This window comes from Dipodomys merriami, unplaced genomic scaffold (assembly GCF_024711535.1).
Source record: "Dipodomys merriami isolate MVZ:Mamm:240054 unplaced genomic scaffold, mDipMer1.0.p SCAF_2, whole genome shotgun sequence".
Classification (NCBI taxonomy): domain Eukaryota; kingdom Metazoa; phylum Chordata; class Mammalia; order Rodentia; family Heteromyidae; genus Dipodomys; species Dipodomys merriami.
The window spans coordinates 56,776,368-56,793,417 of NW_027203381.1; the positions used below are offsets into that span (position 1 = coordinate 56,776,368).

The 17,050-nt window shown below is 37.0% G+C and overlaps 1 protein-coding gene across 6 annotated transcripts in view; it reads left to right on the plus strand.

Annotated features, from left to right (window-relative positions):
- The window catches only part of Atp11b (ATPase phospholipid transporting 11B (putative)), a 121,504-nt gene that overhangs the window by 49,730 nt on the left and 54,724 nt on the right, over nucleotides 1-17,050 (plus strand). For all 6 annotated transcript variants that reach the window (XM_070029657.1, XM_070029660.1, XM_070029658.1 and 3 more), the window contains exons 10-15: nucleotides 1,298-1,379; nucleotides 8,117-8,267; nucleotides 9,294-9,491; nucleotides 11,647-11,889; nucleotides 12,488-12,663; nucleotides 13,624-13,692. In XM_070029657.1, coding sequence (XP_069885758.1) covers nucleotides 1,298-1,379; nucleotides 8,117-8,267; nucleotides 9,294-9,491; nucleotides 11,647-11,889; nucleotides 12,488-12,663; nucleotides 13,624-13,692 — 919 coding nt within the window. The remainder of the gene's footprint in view (nucleotides 1-1,297; nucleotides 1,380-8,116; nucleotides 8,268-9,293; nucleotides 9,492-11,646; nucleotides 11,890-12,487; nucleotides 12,664-13,623; nucleotides 13,693-17,050) is intronic.

The following is a 17,050-nucleotide window of genomic DNA, read 5'->3' on the forward strand; positions in this document are numbered from 1 at the left end:
CAAAGTTATTTCTAATAAGGCTTGTCTTGCCTGATTCCTTTTGTTTCCAACTTTTAGTTCCATTATTACTGTCATTCTTGCTTATCTCTCAGAGTCTTTCACATTCTTAAAAAAGTATTTTTTTGGGGGGGGGGTCTGGTTGTGGGGCCTGAACTCTGGGCCTGGGTGCTGTCCCTCAGCTCTTCAGCTCAAGGCTAGCACTCTACTACTTGAGCCACAGCACCACTTCCGGCTTTTTTCTTTTTGCTTATGCAGTGCTGAGGAATCGAACCCAGGGCCTCGAGCATGGATGGCAAGCGCTCTACCACTGAGCCACCTTCCCAGCCCCTAAAAAAGGATTTTCTTTGTGCTTACTTAATTTATTCTGACAGATGCACATGTTATTTTTCAAACTCTTTTGGAATGATGTCTAGATACCAGATCTGGCATTCCTGGCCCTTCACACTCTGGACTCCAACTCATTGTTCTTGCTTTAACAGTACTTTTTATTTCCACCTTTTGCTACATTTGTGACGGTCATCTATCTTTGCCATCTTCCTCCCCCCTTCAATTCTAACTTAAATATTACTTCTTTTATTCAGTACCTATTATGACTCAAAACCAGGACTCCTATGGCCTCCTCATCCAGCAGGTTGAATGACTGGGTTCCTTAAGTTAGACTTGTAAAACCTATAAAAACTGGCTGAGGGGCTGGGAAGGTGGCTCAGTGGTACAGTGCTTGCCTTGCATATCCCCAGGAAAAGTTTGAGCTGCCTTGTGAAACTAACTTGGCAAAGCAAACCTTGAATTCCCAGTGTCAGTGTACAGTTACAGGTGATTCTTGGGTGATATGGGACTTACTTTGAGAACTTGTGTCATTTTTAAGGCTGTCATCATTGGAGAAATTCCATCTAGTTGCTTTCTTTAAAGGGATAATTCACAGCAGGTTTTGTTACTCCATTCCTAAGAAAATGTCAATAACTTATTTTTTGTCAGTAACTTTTACAACTGCATTCTGACATGTAAATGGATAATGGTGGGGACTGGAATTTTACATTTCTTATTTCACAGAGGGAAAGGCTCAAAGCTCTGTAGCACAGTTGTTGTTGTTGTTTTTCCTTTTTAATGTATCTGCAACTGGAGCAGGTATGTCAAGATGGGGGCCCACCTTGCCTGGCCCTCTGACTGGCTTTGCATGCCAGCTCCTCTCCTGCCTTATTGCCTAGATTCCAGATGGCTACTGATCCAATCAACCTACCTCTCCAATCCTATACCTTCTATCTAGAGAATTATTTTAAAGAATAGTTTTGTTTTGTAGGTGTTGCTATATACACTGGAATGGAAACTAAGATGGCACTAAATTACAAGAGCAAGTCACAGAAACGATCTGCTGTAGAAAAGTAAGAAAACTTTTTATTTATGTATACATAATATAGTTACATATATGTTTATTAATTCATATGTATTAAAATATATTTATCACATCAACTGAATAAAGTGACATCCTTGGCAATAGGAATAATGTTATATATTTTTATATACAGGTTGTGTTTTGCATAGTGTTTGCCATATAGTACTAAAGTATGACTTTAAAAATTAACAGTGGGGTAAATTGTAGAATCTTGATCAAATTAACTTTCCCATGATAATAATTAAAAAGAAAAAAATATTAAACAACTATTAGGAACTGGAAAGTGCCTTGGAAACTGGCAAGGAGTCCAATTTAGCTGAAAGATGTCCACAGCCTGGGAAAAACTTCAAGTATAGCTTTTTGTTAGAAGGTATGCCCTGATTTCCAAGCTTCTTGAGGCATCAAGTCTCAGCTCAGACTAGGGGGCATAGCTCAGTGGTAGAGCACTTACCTAGCATGTGCAAGGCCCTAGATTTAACCTCTAGCATTCCAAAGATGAAAAACAATCTACGCTTTACTAGATTGCAGTATGAGAAGATAAGGTTTAAAGTTGGAAGAAAAGCTAAAAAGGTGAAAATATGTAAAGGGGAGAGCTACAGAAGGGAATAGACTTGAAAACTACATGTAAACTCTGCCCAGATCCTGGCTGACTGTTGAATGTTCAAGAGAGACAGAAACAAAAAAGAACCAGCAACAAGAAACTGAAAGAACCCATTGCAATAGAGTTAGGTGTTAAGAGTCCAACCAAGTTAGCTGTCTACTGTACTCTGTTGAGGAACATGAAAGAATATAAACTCTTTGCAACTATTACTTATAATGTCCAGTATGCAATAAAAAATAAGCCGACACAGAATACTTGTTGAATATCAGTGAGGCCTTTGTGTGGTTCAATTCCCAGCATACAAAAAAAAAGGAAAGGAAAGGAAAAGAAAAGAAAGAACAGGAAAAAAGAAAGGGAAAGGGAAGGAAAGAGTTAAACACACACACACACACACACAGAGAGAGAGAGAGAGAGAGAGAGAGAACATCTTCAGGATTTATGGTTAGGGCCAAGAATTACTAGACATGACACCAAAAAGCATAGTCTCTAAATGAAAAATAATTAACTGGACTTCATGAAAATTAAAAATCCTCTGTAAAGAATGGAAAGACAAGGTAAAGAGTGGGAATAATTACATCTGGGGGCATGGCTCAAGTGGTAGAATGCTGCCTTGACCTTCAAGAGGCACTAGTTTCTGAACTACAAACTTCCAAAGCAAATAGTAACCCAAAGAGGTAATGAAAAATAAGCCTAATTTATGAATATACATTTCACTAAAGTGGAGCTGCAGATGGCAAATACGCACATAAAAAATACTCAACTTCTGGGAAAAATTAACATAGTAAAAATGGTAATTCTGCCCAAAGTATTATACAGATTCAATGTACTACTCATCATAATCCCAACAACTTTCTACAAAGAAATAGATAAATCAATCCAAGTGTTCATATGGAATAATAAAAAGCCCAGAATAGTAAAAATAATCTTTAGCAGGAAGAACAGCACTGGAGGAATATAGATACCAAACTTCAAGCTTTATTAAGAAGTCACAGTAATAAAAAACAGCTTGATACTGGCACAAGAATAGGCCTGAGGACCAATGGATCAGAATTGAAGACCCAGAAATAAGCCCACAAACCTATAGCCACTTACTATTTGATAAGGGAGCCAAAAACACAGGTTGGAAGACAGCCTCCTCAACCAATGGTGCTGGCAAAATTGACTATCTACATGCAGAAAACTGAAGATAGATACCATATTTCATCATTTTGTACCAGAATCAACTCTAAATGGATCAAAGACTTCAGTGTAAGACCAGATACTGTGAAATATTACACGAAGAGGTAGGGGAAACCCTAAGCCTTCTAGGTTCAGGGTGAAACTTCATAAAAATCCAGAATCACAATGAATCAAAGAATAGCTGGATGCATGGGATTATAGCAAAAGACATAGATAGCAAGATAAATAGAAAGTCCACAGAATGGGAGAAAATCTTCACTAGCTATAAATCAGACAATGGCCTCATATCCAAAATATACTTAGAACTCAAAAAATTAAACTCCCAAAAAATAAACCCTCAAAAACCTAATGGACTAATGACTTAAAGAGAAAGAAAAAAGAATGGCTGATAGGCAAAAGTAGAAGTGTACAACATCTCTGGCCATAAAAGAAATGCAAATGAAAGCAAGATTGGGATTCCATCTCACTCTAGTTAGAATGGCCCTTATCAGGAAAACTAACAATAATGCTGGCAGGAATGTGGCCAAAAGGGAACCCTATTACACTGTTGGTGGGAATGTAAACTTGTTCAACTACTCTGGAAAGCAATAGGGAGGTTCCTTAAAAGACTAAACATAGAGCTTCCCTGTGACCCAGCAATTCCACTCCTGGGCAATGGACTATAAACCAGTGCAAACTAAAGCCACCAGCACAACCATATTTATTGCAGTATTATTTATCATAGCCAAGAAATGGAATCAACTTACATGTCCCTCAGTGGACAAATGGATCAAGAAAATGTACACACACACACACACACACACACACACACACACACACACACACACACACACGTATGTATGTATGTATATATATATATATATATACACACACACACATAAACATTCTTTCTGATGGATGAGTAGAATTCCATTGAATATATGTGTGTGTGTGACATACATATTCAATGGAATTCTACTCATCCATCAGAAAGAATGATATTGTATCATTTGCAAGGAAATGGAAAGACTTGGAAAATATATTAAGCAAAGGAAGCTAGAACCAAAGAAACATAGGCTGCATGGTTTCCCTGTTTGTGGTAACTAAGATGTGCCTATAAATCTACAAGTAAACATACTGAATGACCAAAACAAATAAAACTGGGCCATGATAAATTATATAGGACCCAGTCATTAACATGCAGGGCCAAAGGAGGCATAGGAGTAGTGGGCAGGAGCTCAATAGCTATCAAATAATCATATAAAATAGTATTCTATGAAATGAACTCCAAAAAAAGGAAACAAGTGACATTCTTCAGTTGCCATTGTTGCTGGGTTTTTTTCTTTTTCTTTTGTGTTGTTTGTTACTTTGTTTGTATATGGGAGGATTAACAGACACTATGTAGAAAATGAACTTGATAACTTGATATCTTATGGGGTAAGGACAGAAGGGAAAGATTGGGAGAGAACAACCAAAGGGGGAAAATGGATCAAAAAGAATTGTAGTGATTGTACCCGATTCGTGTAACTGTAACCCCTCTGTATATCAACTACACAAAAACAGTTAAAAAATAAAAATAATTGATCTACTGGTAAAAAAAAAAAAAATTCAGCCTCATTGAACAAAAGCAAATTAGGACCATAGTAAGTTATCACCACACTTCCCATAATAGTTAAAAAAAACAAGCAGGAATATACCAAGTGCTGGCCAGAAGGTAGAGAAAGTGAATCTTTTATTCATTGTTGATAGGAATGAAAAATGTGATACCTGTTATAAAAGATAGTTTGGCAGTTAACTTGCAAAACTCAATATACAAACTGTATCTCCTAGCAGTTGTACTCTTGAGCATTTATCACAGAGAAATAAATTTTATGCTTATGTAAAAATTGATAAAAAAATTTTACAAACAGCTATATTTATTACAGAAAAAAAAAGAAATAGCCCAGTGCCCTTTCATGGGTGGCTAGTTGGATGAAAAACCTTGTATATGTATACAGTGGAATACTATTCAAGAAAAATGATTTATTAATACATGTATCAGAATGAACATGAGCTTGATGTTTATCAACTCAAGCTAAAAAGATAATACTTTATTATTATGGTTATATAACATTTTCAAAATTATAAAATATAGAGATGGAAAATAGATTATTGCTGCAGGAAGCAAGGATATATAAAGAATGTATGCAAATAAAAAGAACCATTATTAGCATGACAGAGCTCTGTTATATGATGGAACAGTTCTTAGGAGTGGTCCCTAATATATAGATGGCATTACATTGTCATTGAACATTAACCTGTGGTTAAATTCACTGATGTACTAATGTTCTGTTCATGGCTTTCTGTTTGTTTGTTTGTACTGGTCCTAGGGCTTGAACTCAGAGCCTGAGCTGCTGTCCCTGACCTTTTTTTTCTTTTTTCTTTTTTCTTTAAGGCTAGCACTCTCCCACTTGATTTACAGCTCTACTTCTGGGTATTTGTTGGTTGATTGTAGATGAGAGTTTAACAGTTTTTTTTTCTACACAGGCTGGCTTCAAACTGTGATCCTCAAATCTCAGCCTTCTGAGGAGCTAGGATTATAGGTGTCAGCCACCTGTGCCTGGCATGTTCATGCTTTAATATTGTACTACCACCATATGTGATATCACTATTGAATTTGGGATGTAGCTCAGAAGTAATGAATCTGCCTAGTACAATGTCCTCTATTTTTCCCATGACTGTGCATGTGCACACACACAAAACAGCACCCTGGTGCAAGTGGCTTACATCTAAAATTCTAGCAACTCAGGAGGCTGAAATATGAGGATCTCAGTTTGAAGCCAGTCCAGACAGACAAATCCCTAAGACTCTAGTTAATGAGCAAAAAGCCAGAATTGGAGACTTGGCTCAAGTGGTAGACTGAGCTATGAGGAAGAGAGGACATAAGGCCCTGAGTTCAAGTGCCATTACCAGCACACACACAAAAAAATAAATGCAAGATGTCACATTGGGGAAATTAAGACTTAAGAGTAGATAGGAACCTTAGTACTATTTTTATACCTTCCTATGAGCCTATAACTGATAAAAGAAGCCCAAAAATAAGAATTAAAGGGATAATTGGAAGGCAAGAAAGTATAGATGAAATGAGAATAAAATGTTGATAGTTACTGAGGTTGTATTGGACACATGGGGTACACTATAATGTTCTGTTTGTATGTGTTTGAATTTTCCATGATACATTTCATAACCAAATTTGTTTTTAAATTTAGAGTTGAATATGTGTGTGCTGCTTTGGCACACATATTAAAATTACTACAACAGGGCTGGGAAGGTGGCTCAGTGGTAGAGCGCTTGCCTTGCATGCATGAGGCCCTGGGTTCGATTCCTCAGCACCACATAAGCAAAAAGAAAAAAAAATTACTACAACACGTAGAATATTAGCATTGCCCAGGCAAAAGGCTTAGAACAAATTCATGAAAGATTCCATATTTTCAGACATACCATGAAAAGTAAATAAAATTGAGTATTTGTGATAATACGTAGATATGGGGAAAGGAGCTTTGCTGAGACTTAATACATTAGTAAATATAGAAAATTTGCCATGCTATTTGTTCCTACTCTGCAGTTTCATGACTGAATGAATTGACTAAATGTAATTAAATACTGATACAATTTCTTTTCTCTGGAGTTTGCAATGGAGTTGGAAGTTAAAACTAATATACAATGAAAATTTGGATGTCAGTTACATGATACTAGTTTTAAATTTAAGTAAAAGATTTATTTAAAACTATAGCAATTAAGGCAGACTTCAGAAAGGAGATAGAGTTTGAATTAAGCATTTAAAAGTAGGTCATAAGGTGAATGTTTATTAAGGGACTCAAGAGCAAAGATAGTGGGTAGAGATAAACCAAACAGTATAGCAGAATAACAAGGACATATGACTAGGTAAGTGTAAAGAGGTTGGCATTTGGAGTCAGATTTTAACTTAGATATACTTATTAGCTATCTGGACTGAGGCCAGTTGTTTTCATTCCTTTAATCAGATGTTTGTATCTTTAAAAAATGCAAGCAGTAAGTGGGAACCAATGGCTCAAGCCTGTAATCCTAGCTACTCAGGAGGCTGAGTAATAGTTGTTAATTGTATATAAGAGTCTCACAGACTTTCCTGCCTGGGCTATCTTCAAACTGCAATCCTGAAATCTCAACCTTCTGAGTAGCTAAGGTTATAGGTGTGAGCCACCAGCAGGTGGCTTGTATATTTAAAGTTTTAAATAAGGAACTATTTTTTAAATTGTACCAAATATTCATGTTTTTAAATTTTATATCAGCTGTCACATGAAACTTTAGCTTGTCTGAAGAGGAAGGGAGTCTGAATTACTACTTATCAGTAAAAAGGATGTAGCAAATTCTTCGCAGGGTTTCTAAGAAGTTGATGTTACTAAAGTTTTATTGGGTTTTAATATCATGCACATGTTAATTTTATTTACTGTACTTGTAATTAGATAAGCCCTGAAAATATCTTTGAAAATTTTGGAATAATTACATATAGTTAAAATAAGTATCCTAAACTGTTCTCTACTGTAACATCTGCGTGTATTGGTTCTTTTGTTGCTGGTAAGTAGATTTTGTTGTATGGTTCTTGAAAATAAAGATGTGTCCTTCAAATAGCTCTAATAATACTTTGTATATTTTACTATCTTCTTGATACAAGTATTTTTTTGGGGGGGGGGTCCGGTCATGGGGCCTGAACTCTGGGCCTGAGCACTGTCCCTCAGCTCTTCAACTCAAGGCTAGTGCTCTACCACTTGAACCACAGCACCACTTCCAGCTTTTTTCTTTTTGCTTATGTGGTGCTGAGGAATTGAACCCAGGACCTCAGACATGCAAGGCAAGTGCTCTACCACTGAGCCACCTTCCCAGCCCTGATACAAGTATTTTTAAACAAATATAACACACTGATGTTTTATTTTCTCTTTTTCTTGCTTTAGGTCAATGAACACATTTTTGATAATTTACCTGATAATTCTTATTTCTGAAGCAATCATCAGTACTATCTTGAAATATACATGGCAAGCTGAAGAAAAATGGGATGAACCGTGGTATAACCAAAAAACAGAACATCAAAGAAATAGTAGCAAGGTATGTGTTTATAGATGGTATAAATTAATTTTTGGCACAGCTAATACTTGTTAATATCTTCTGATTGGAGGGGCCACTGTGACCTCACACCATTGATACTGACAGAATGATATTGCAAATGAAGAGCAATCAGCCTGTTTATAATGGTAAGCTTTTAGGGCATAAGCTACTATATTCTCTGTGTATAATTAAAATATCCCCAAATTTCATATCTATGTTTAATTTTACTTCAGTACTACAGATTCAGCTTTCTGTTCCATTTATTATAGTTTACAAATGGTTTCAATTATAAGTTTTTTTTTCAATTTTTTTGTGAATAAAATCTTACTGCCAGATTTGCTGATGGGTTAGTTTGAAAATAAGTATCACATAAAGCTTTAAACTGATTAAATATGGACTGCCAAGAGACTTTAACCTACAATTTGGAGAATAGTGCTCCAAGTTTCAATTTAAACTATGCATATTGAAAGTTACATTTATATTTCAGGAGACCATAGAAATAAACATGGACTGCTACCTTTTGTATCTTTCGTTGTTAGGCACCTTACCTTCCACACACTGCATACTATAATGTGGCTCTGCTATGACATTGAGGGAGGCTATTGATGTAGAATCACAATTCAGACCATTTCTCACAATTGTACCAATTTCTAACAATTATGTTGGAATTATTTTAAGTTACAGCTTTGATTATTCGTGGTTTTGAAGCATAGTAGCAGAATGGTTAGGTGCACTCCAGAGGATAGAATTATAATTTTGCCAGAGGTAGTTTCAGTCATTCCAGGTAACTTTCACTTCTAAAATGTAACATTATTTGAAGCAAACCTTTTCTTCCTTTACTTTGGTCAAGATTCTAAATAGAGGACATGAAGTATTAGAAAAACAATTGAATAAGTTAATTTTAATTTATGATAACTAGTCTACCTCAAAATATAATTGATGGTCTATTTAGACATAAAATTTGCTGGAGAAAATTATCCAGATTTTCTCTTACCAAATAATCATTTCATTTTTCTTTGTTTCTAGATTCTGAGATTTATTTCTGATTTCCTTGCTTTTTTGGTACTCTACAATTTTATCATTCCAATTTCATTATATGTGACAGTTGAAATGCAGAAATTTCTTGGATCATTTTTTATTGGCTGGGATCTTGATCTCTATCATGAAGAATCAGGTCAGAAGGCTCAAGTCAATACTTCTGATCTGAATGAAGAGCTTGGACAGGTGAAATGATTCTAATGTTTTCTAATTTTTTGTTTTTATCAAAGTATTAATATACATTATATATACACCATAACAAAAGAAAATCTCACAGAGCATATTCTAGTTACTACTAATTCCTAGTATTTATCAATGCATTTCTTCATGCTATTCTTCTCTGATTTTAAAATTTTAGCCATCACATTACTCCACCCACATACACACTCACTCTCCTTCCTCAAACCCTGAATATTTTTATATCATAATTAGGCATTTAATAGTTTCATAATAATTTAAAATTATTTGTTATCAATTTTAATACTGTTCATTAATTCCTAATTCTCTACAGATTTTTTTGTAATACTATAACTAAATTTACTTTTTACTTATTTTTCCCTGAGAGTTAATTTCTCTGTTTTTACACTTGCTCAATTTCTGTATACCACTAAAAGATGTCTTTGAGAATATATATGTAGTATCTCTCTATATTCAAGGAACACAAGTTTATCTGAGGTCTTTATTTTTTTTGCCAATACTAAGACTTGAACTCAGAGCCTTCTGCTCTCAGCTTGATTGCTTACAGTGGGAACTCTGCCATTTCAGGCTGGTCTGGCATTTTGCTGGTTAATTGAAGATGAAGTCATGAGGACTTTTCTGTCTGTGTTGACTTCCAACTTCCATCCTCTAGGTTTCAGCCTCCTGAGTAGCTAAGGATTTACAGGTGTGATCTCCCCAGCACTCATTTGTGTGTGGGTGTATATGTATGTATGTGTGTGTGTGTGCTAATTATTCAAGGGTTTTTCACCATGGTATTTCACTCCTGGTGAAATAGGACTATTAACTTTATTAATAAAGGACAAGTGTCATTTTATTAATATGGTAGATTACAGTGATTTGGGGGTTGGTAGTAGGATTTGATTTTTATGGCCTTGTTCTTGCTACAGAGCCAGTTATAGCACTTGGGCCACACCTCCAAGCCTTTTTTGCTTTTGTTACTTTTTGAATAGGTTCTTGCTTTTTGCCCCAGTCTGGCCCTATTGTGATTTTCCTATTCTCCTTAAACCATAATCTTCCTTATTTGTCTCCTAAGTAGCTGGAATTAAAGACACGTCAATCCTCAATCCTTCATCTGGCATTTTTTTTTTTTTTTTTTTGCATTCTGGAGAAAAATCCCATGTACTTGGTGGACACAGCCCATTTTATATGCTTCTGAACTTAGTTTGTGTGATAGGTATAGATATATATTAATACATATTCATTCATGATGGACAATTGTATGTAGGGCTTTTGTTGTTTGTGATAGCTACCTCCTTTTCAAGTGGCTGCTTAAGCCATCATTGTAGTAACCAGATCTTTCATAATCCTTGAATTGAGACTTTACCTTTGACATCCTTCTCTTCATAGGCCTACCTTCTAAAGTTAATTTTCTGGAATTTGATAAATAATTAAATTTGACTAATAAAATAATCTTATCTGCCTTTCAAAAATATGTTCCTTTCTTTGTAATACCTTTTTCACTATTTATTTATTGACCTAGTTTTGAATTCCTTCCATTTTGGACAATACCTCTTCCTCTTTTGGTATTGGTGATATTTTTGTTCTCACTGCTAGCCACAGTGCCATTTCTCCTGGCCCTTTCATTTTCTAGGTTGTTAAATATTCCTTTCACTCTTACTTTCATGATAATTTTTACTTTTTTTTTTGTTGTTGTTGTTGGTCATGGGGCCTGAACTCTAGGCCTGGGCGCTGTCCTTCAGCTCTTCAGCTCAAGGCTAGCATTCTACCACTTGAGCCACAGCGCCACTTCCAGCTTTTTCTGCTTATGTGGTACTGAGGAATTGAACTCAGGGCCTCATGTATGTGAGGCAAGTACTCTACCACTGAGTCACCTTCCCAGCCCCACTTTCATGATAATTCTTGAATGATAATACAAATGAAATTCTTATGCCACATTTTCAGTCACCTCTAGGAATGAACATGTATCTAATGGAGCTATAAACTTCAAAAGTATCTGTATTTTGTGTTGTCTTGCTTTGTTTCCTTGACATTTATGTGGTTTAATTATAAGAATCCCCTTATTGGTACATTGATGTTAATAGGCCAATTAGACTTCAAGTGACAGAGGACAAAGTTTTGTTGTTCATGATTAGACTATGAACACAGTTTTCTTCTTCTCTAGGTGGACTATGTGTTCACGGATAAAACGGGAACACTGACAGAAAATGAAATGCAGTTTCGGGAATGTTCAATTAATGGCATGAAATACCAAGAAATTAATGGTAGATTGGTACCTGAAGGACCAACACCAGACTCTTCAGAAGGAAACTTATCTTATCTGAGTAGTTCATCCCATCTTAACAACTTATCCCATCTTACAGCTAGTTCCTCTTTTAGGACCAGTCCTGACAACGAAACTGAACTAGTAAGCAACTTCCAGTTAATAAATAAGGGTTTCATATGAATTAACTCTCTTTAATATATGATAGATTGGGTTGTAAGGGCCAGATACCTGTCAGTGGAGTAGAATTAAGTATACTACTTGAAATGTAAATCTTTGACTCAATACTACAAAATATCAACATTGGTATTTTGTCTTTAAATATTTAGCTTCGGGTATTTTTTTGGGGGGGGGGCAGTCTGGGACTTGTACTCTGGGGTTGGGCTCTATCCCTCAGCTCTTCAGCTCAGGGCTAGTGCTCTACCACTTGAGCCACAGAGCCATTTCTGGTTGTCTGAGTGGTTTACTGGAGATAAGAGTCTCATGGACTTTTCCTGCCCAAGCTGACTTTGAACTGTTATCTTCAGATCTTATCTCCTGAGTAGCTAGGATTATAGGCATGAGCCACCATAGCCCAACTAACTTCAGGTATTTTAAATTACTAAACTGGACACTGGCTCAAGCCTATAATTTTAGCTACTAGGAAGAAATCAGAGAATATAGTTTGAGGCCAGCCAGACAGGGGGTGAGAAGGAGGAGGTTTTTCACAACACTTCATATCAACAAATGGGTGTTTCCACAGATTAAAGAACATGATCTCTTCTTTAAAGCAGTCAGTCTCTGCCACACTGTACAGATCAGTAATGTTCAACCTGATGGCATTGGTGATGGTCCTTGGCAATCCAACCTGGCACCCCCCCAATTGGAATACTATGCATCTTCACCAGATGAAAAGGCTCTAGTGGAGGCTGCTGCAAGGTAATGTCATTTGATTTTCCAGTACTCAAAAAGCACATTCAAATTTTTTAACAAATCAGTTTGGGGTTTTTAAAAAAATTCTTTAAACATCTGATTAGTATGAAATCTGTTTAATAGAATTTACAAGAAGTACTTGTACTTCTCTTGTCTTGACCTATTCTAAATCTTCAGTTTTTTAAAGTAATAATCATTCACAAGTCAGATGTGGTTATCCACATCTATAATCCCAGCTACTTGGGAGGTGTAATAGGATAATCGTGGTCTGAGGCTGGGCCTGACAAAAGCATGAGACCCTACCAAACTAAAACTACAAGAGCTAGAGCATAGCTCAAGTGCTAGAGTGCTTGCTTTGAAAGTGTAAGATCTTCAGTTCAAACTCTAGTAATGCCAAAATAATCATAATAATTATTGAGAGGATATATTTTTTTATTTTTGATCATCATGGAGCTTAAACTCTGGGCCTGGGTGCTGTCCCTGAGCTCTTTCGCTCAAGGCTAGCGCTCTACCACTTGAGCCACAACACTCATTTCTAGCTTTTTCTGTGTATGTGGTACTGAGGAATGGAACCCAGGGCCTCATGCATGCAAGGCGAGCACCCTTAACCACTGAGCCACCTTGCCAGCCCAAGAGAGGAACTATTTTTAAATACATTTTAAACTTTTATTTAAAATACCTTCATTGAAGTTAAGTTACAATTGGCATGTTGTTTTGTTTTGTTTTATGTTGCTACTGAGGCTTGAACTCAGGACTTGGGTACTGTCTCTGAGTTTTTTCATTCAAGGCTGGCATTCTACCACTTAAGCCATACCTCTATTTCCAGTTTTTTGTCATTAATTGAAGATAAGAATCTGAAGGACTTTCTGCCAAGGTTGGCTTCAACCCCAGTTCTCAGATCTCAGCCTCCTAAATGGCTTATGTTACAGCCATGAGTTCCCAGCTAATTGTTCTTTTAATTTCTAGAATTGGCATTGTCTTTATTGGCAATTCTGAAGAAACTATGGAAGTTAAAATACTTGGAAAACTAGAACGGTAAGTTTTTGTCATATTTTGTGATATTATCTGTAAGGTCCACCCTGGGAAGGTGGAGCAGACTCCTCCTCTTGGTTAAGTCCTGTGTCACCAATACCTGACACACTTGGAGACAATCATCCCACCCCCAAGGTCACATCCAAATCCAGTGTGGCCACACCTTCCACCCCTGGCCTTGATAAGTCATGGCCAAGCTGTGGCTTAATCCTTTTATATTCCTGCTTGGGCTTCCAACTTGACCTGAGGTGGCCTACAAACAAACCTTTTCCCTTGCCTGAATACCACGTGCTGCTCTCTTTCCCCGGCTGCCAATTTAGTTTACCAAACAGTATCTAAATAGTATAATACAATACAGGAATTTGCAAACTATGGCTCACAAACTAGAGACCTCCAATTTCTTTTTGTGCATCCATAAGCTATGTTATGTTTGGAAAGAGTTTCAAAAAGGAAAATCCAGCAGAGACCTTGTAGGTCCCCAATTGCCTGAAACACTTATCTTCTTACTTGTTTTATTTAGATGAGTATACATTAATAGTATAAGGGGAAAATTCCATAGATGTGTACATGTACTTGAACAAATTCACAACCTCTTTTATATTCCCAAAATATCTCTGCTTCCTCACTCTCATTATCAAAAAATATTTACTAGGTTTCACTATGCTATATTCATATATGTGTAAAGTACAGTGATCCTCCTCACCCGTGTACCTTCTCCTTTCTCCTCCTCTAACACATGACTGAAGCCTGCTGATTCTGGGTAGAAAAGCACAAGCCACTTCAGATCTACTGAAGCTCAGACCTTTACATTGTCCTGATTTGCTTCTGTTCCCTTCCACCTGTCAGTAATTGTTCATCTCCAGAAGTCAGACCATAAGTGGTCTATGAACAAAGAAAGGTTTATTGGCGGGGAAAGGGGGCTGGCAAGACTCCTTCTCACAAGGGAGGAATGAGAAGCACCGGCTATTGTCTGGGGTGACCTATATAACCTAGGAAGTTTAGGAGGGGCTAGAAGGGGCTAGGAGGCGGAGACCCTGGTGTGGACATGTGGGCCAGGGGCTTCATCATGGCGGACTAGGATTTATGGCTGCTGTCCAAAGAGTAGATAAGCGTCCTGTAACTGCCCAGACCTGAAGGTCACTCTAAGGGGCTCTTGCTGCCTTATATGGTGGTAGCTTCTCCAGAGAAATGCCATCCCAAGGTAAAGGGGGCTGGAAGTTGATTAGTTACTGCCTTTACTACATGGGCCTCGTGTTGCCTAGGAAGGGAGCATGCTAAGCTGTGGAGAAGGGAAGGAGTGGACTAAGCTATGGCAAGGGACTCATTTCACTAACACTCTGTCTAATCAGTCTCATTATTATCATCATCATCATTATTATTATTATTATTATTATTATTGGCATCACCATTTTTAGTCTAGATTTCACACAAGAACAAAAACATGCCATATTTTACTTTTTAACTTGTCCTTTATTTGGCTTTTTAACTTGTCTTACTTGTCTCAACATGTCTATCTGCCTCATTACAGAAAACTTTTTGCAGACCTTTGTTTTAGAATGATGTCCATATTAACCAAGTGTGGTGATATATGCCTGTAATCCCAACTGTAAGAGAGGTAAAGAGGATTATGGTTTGAGATGGGCCTAGGCAAAAATGGAGTTACTATCGAAAACAAACTTAAAAGAGCTGGACCCTGAGCCTCATGCCTCTAATCCTAGCTACTCAGAAGGCTGAGATCTGAGGATCTCGATTCTAAGCCAGCAAAAAGCCAGAAGTGGCATTTTGGCTCAAATGGTAAATCACCATCTCAAACAAAATCAGTGCCCAGGCTCTGAGTTTGAGCCCTAATACTGGTACTTTGCATGTACACAAGTGAACACACACAAACACAAACAAAATTAAAGTTCACAGGGCTGAGGGCATGGGTGCAGTGGTAGAGTGTTTGCCTAGCAAGTATAAAATGCTAAGTTCAAATCTCAGTACCATCCAAAAATAATGCCAATATTATATTGTATCTCATCATATTTATCACAGTGTTGTGTTCTAAATTCTTGATCTGTGTTGTATTTTACTTCCTAAATTTATTTCTCCTTATTTTTGAACATTCTTGAGTTTAGTTTTCTTATATTACTCACTGAATAAAGAAAAAATTTTTTATCCTGTTTTTGTTCTCTTGTTCTGTTTCATTTTGTTTTTGCAGCACTAGGAATTGAATCCGTTCATGCTAGACTTGTGGTTTACCATTAAGCTATACCCCAATCCAATTTTCCTTATGTTTTCTATGAATTTGTGTTTTTTGTTTGTTTGTTTTGTTGGTCGTCGAACTTGAACTTTGGGCCTGGGCACTGTCTCTCAGCTCTTCAGCTCAAGGTGAGTGCTCTACCACTTGAGCCACAGCGCCCACTTCTGGCTTTTTCTGTGTATGTGATGCTGAGGAATTGAAACCAGGACCTCATGCATGCCAGGCAAGCACTAATCCACTGAGCTACCTTCCCAGCCCAGAATTTATGCTTAAACCTTAAGGAATAGAGGTCTGTTTCCTATATTTCCACTCTGATTAATTAGTCCATACCTACTGTATACACCTTCTAAGGTTTATCAATTACAAACAGATTTTAATAGATTTTAATTCCAGCTATACTTTTCATGCTAAGTAGGGGCCATTCTTTGACTGCTATACTGTGGGTGACTCTGGGTGAGCTCATTTTATCAATTTACACACCATCATTCAATGAGATGGGGTTTTTTGTTTGTTTGTTTGTTTTGTTGGTCATGGGGCTTAAACTCGGCCTGGGCACTGTCCTTCAGCTCTTCATCTCAAGGTTAGCACTCTCACTTGAGCCACAGCATCACTTCCGCTTTTCTGATGGTTTATTGGAGATAAGAGTCTTGAACCAGGATCTTCAGATCTCAGCCTCCTGAGTGGCTAGAATTACAGGCGTGAGCCACCGGCGCCCTGTTCAATGTGGTATTTTTCTTTAAGACATGAAAAGTATTGTATAAGAGACTGTGGCTTACTTCACTTAATATAATTTTTTCCAAGTCTTTCCATTTCCTAACAAATGGGGCAATGTCATCCTTTCTGATGGAGGCATAGAATTCCATTGTGTATATATACCACATTTTCTTGATCCATTCATCTACTGAGGGACATCTTCGTTGGTTCCATATCTTAGCTATGGTAAATAATGCTGCAATAAACATAGTTGTGCTGGTAGCTTTAGTATGGTCTTGTTTGTGATCATTTGGGTAAATGCCCAAAAGTGGGATTGCTGGGTCATAGGGGAGCTCTATGTGGAGTCTTTTGAGGAACCTCCATACTACTGGTTTCCCTTATTTGCAATTACTAGTATATGTCAGA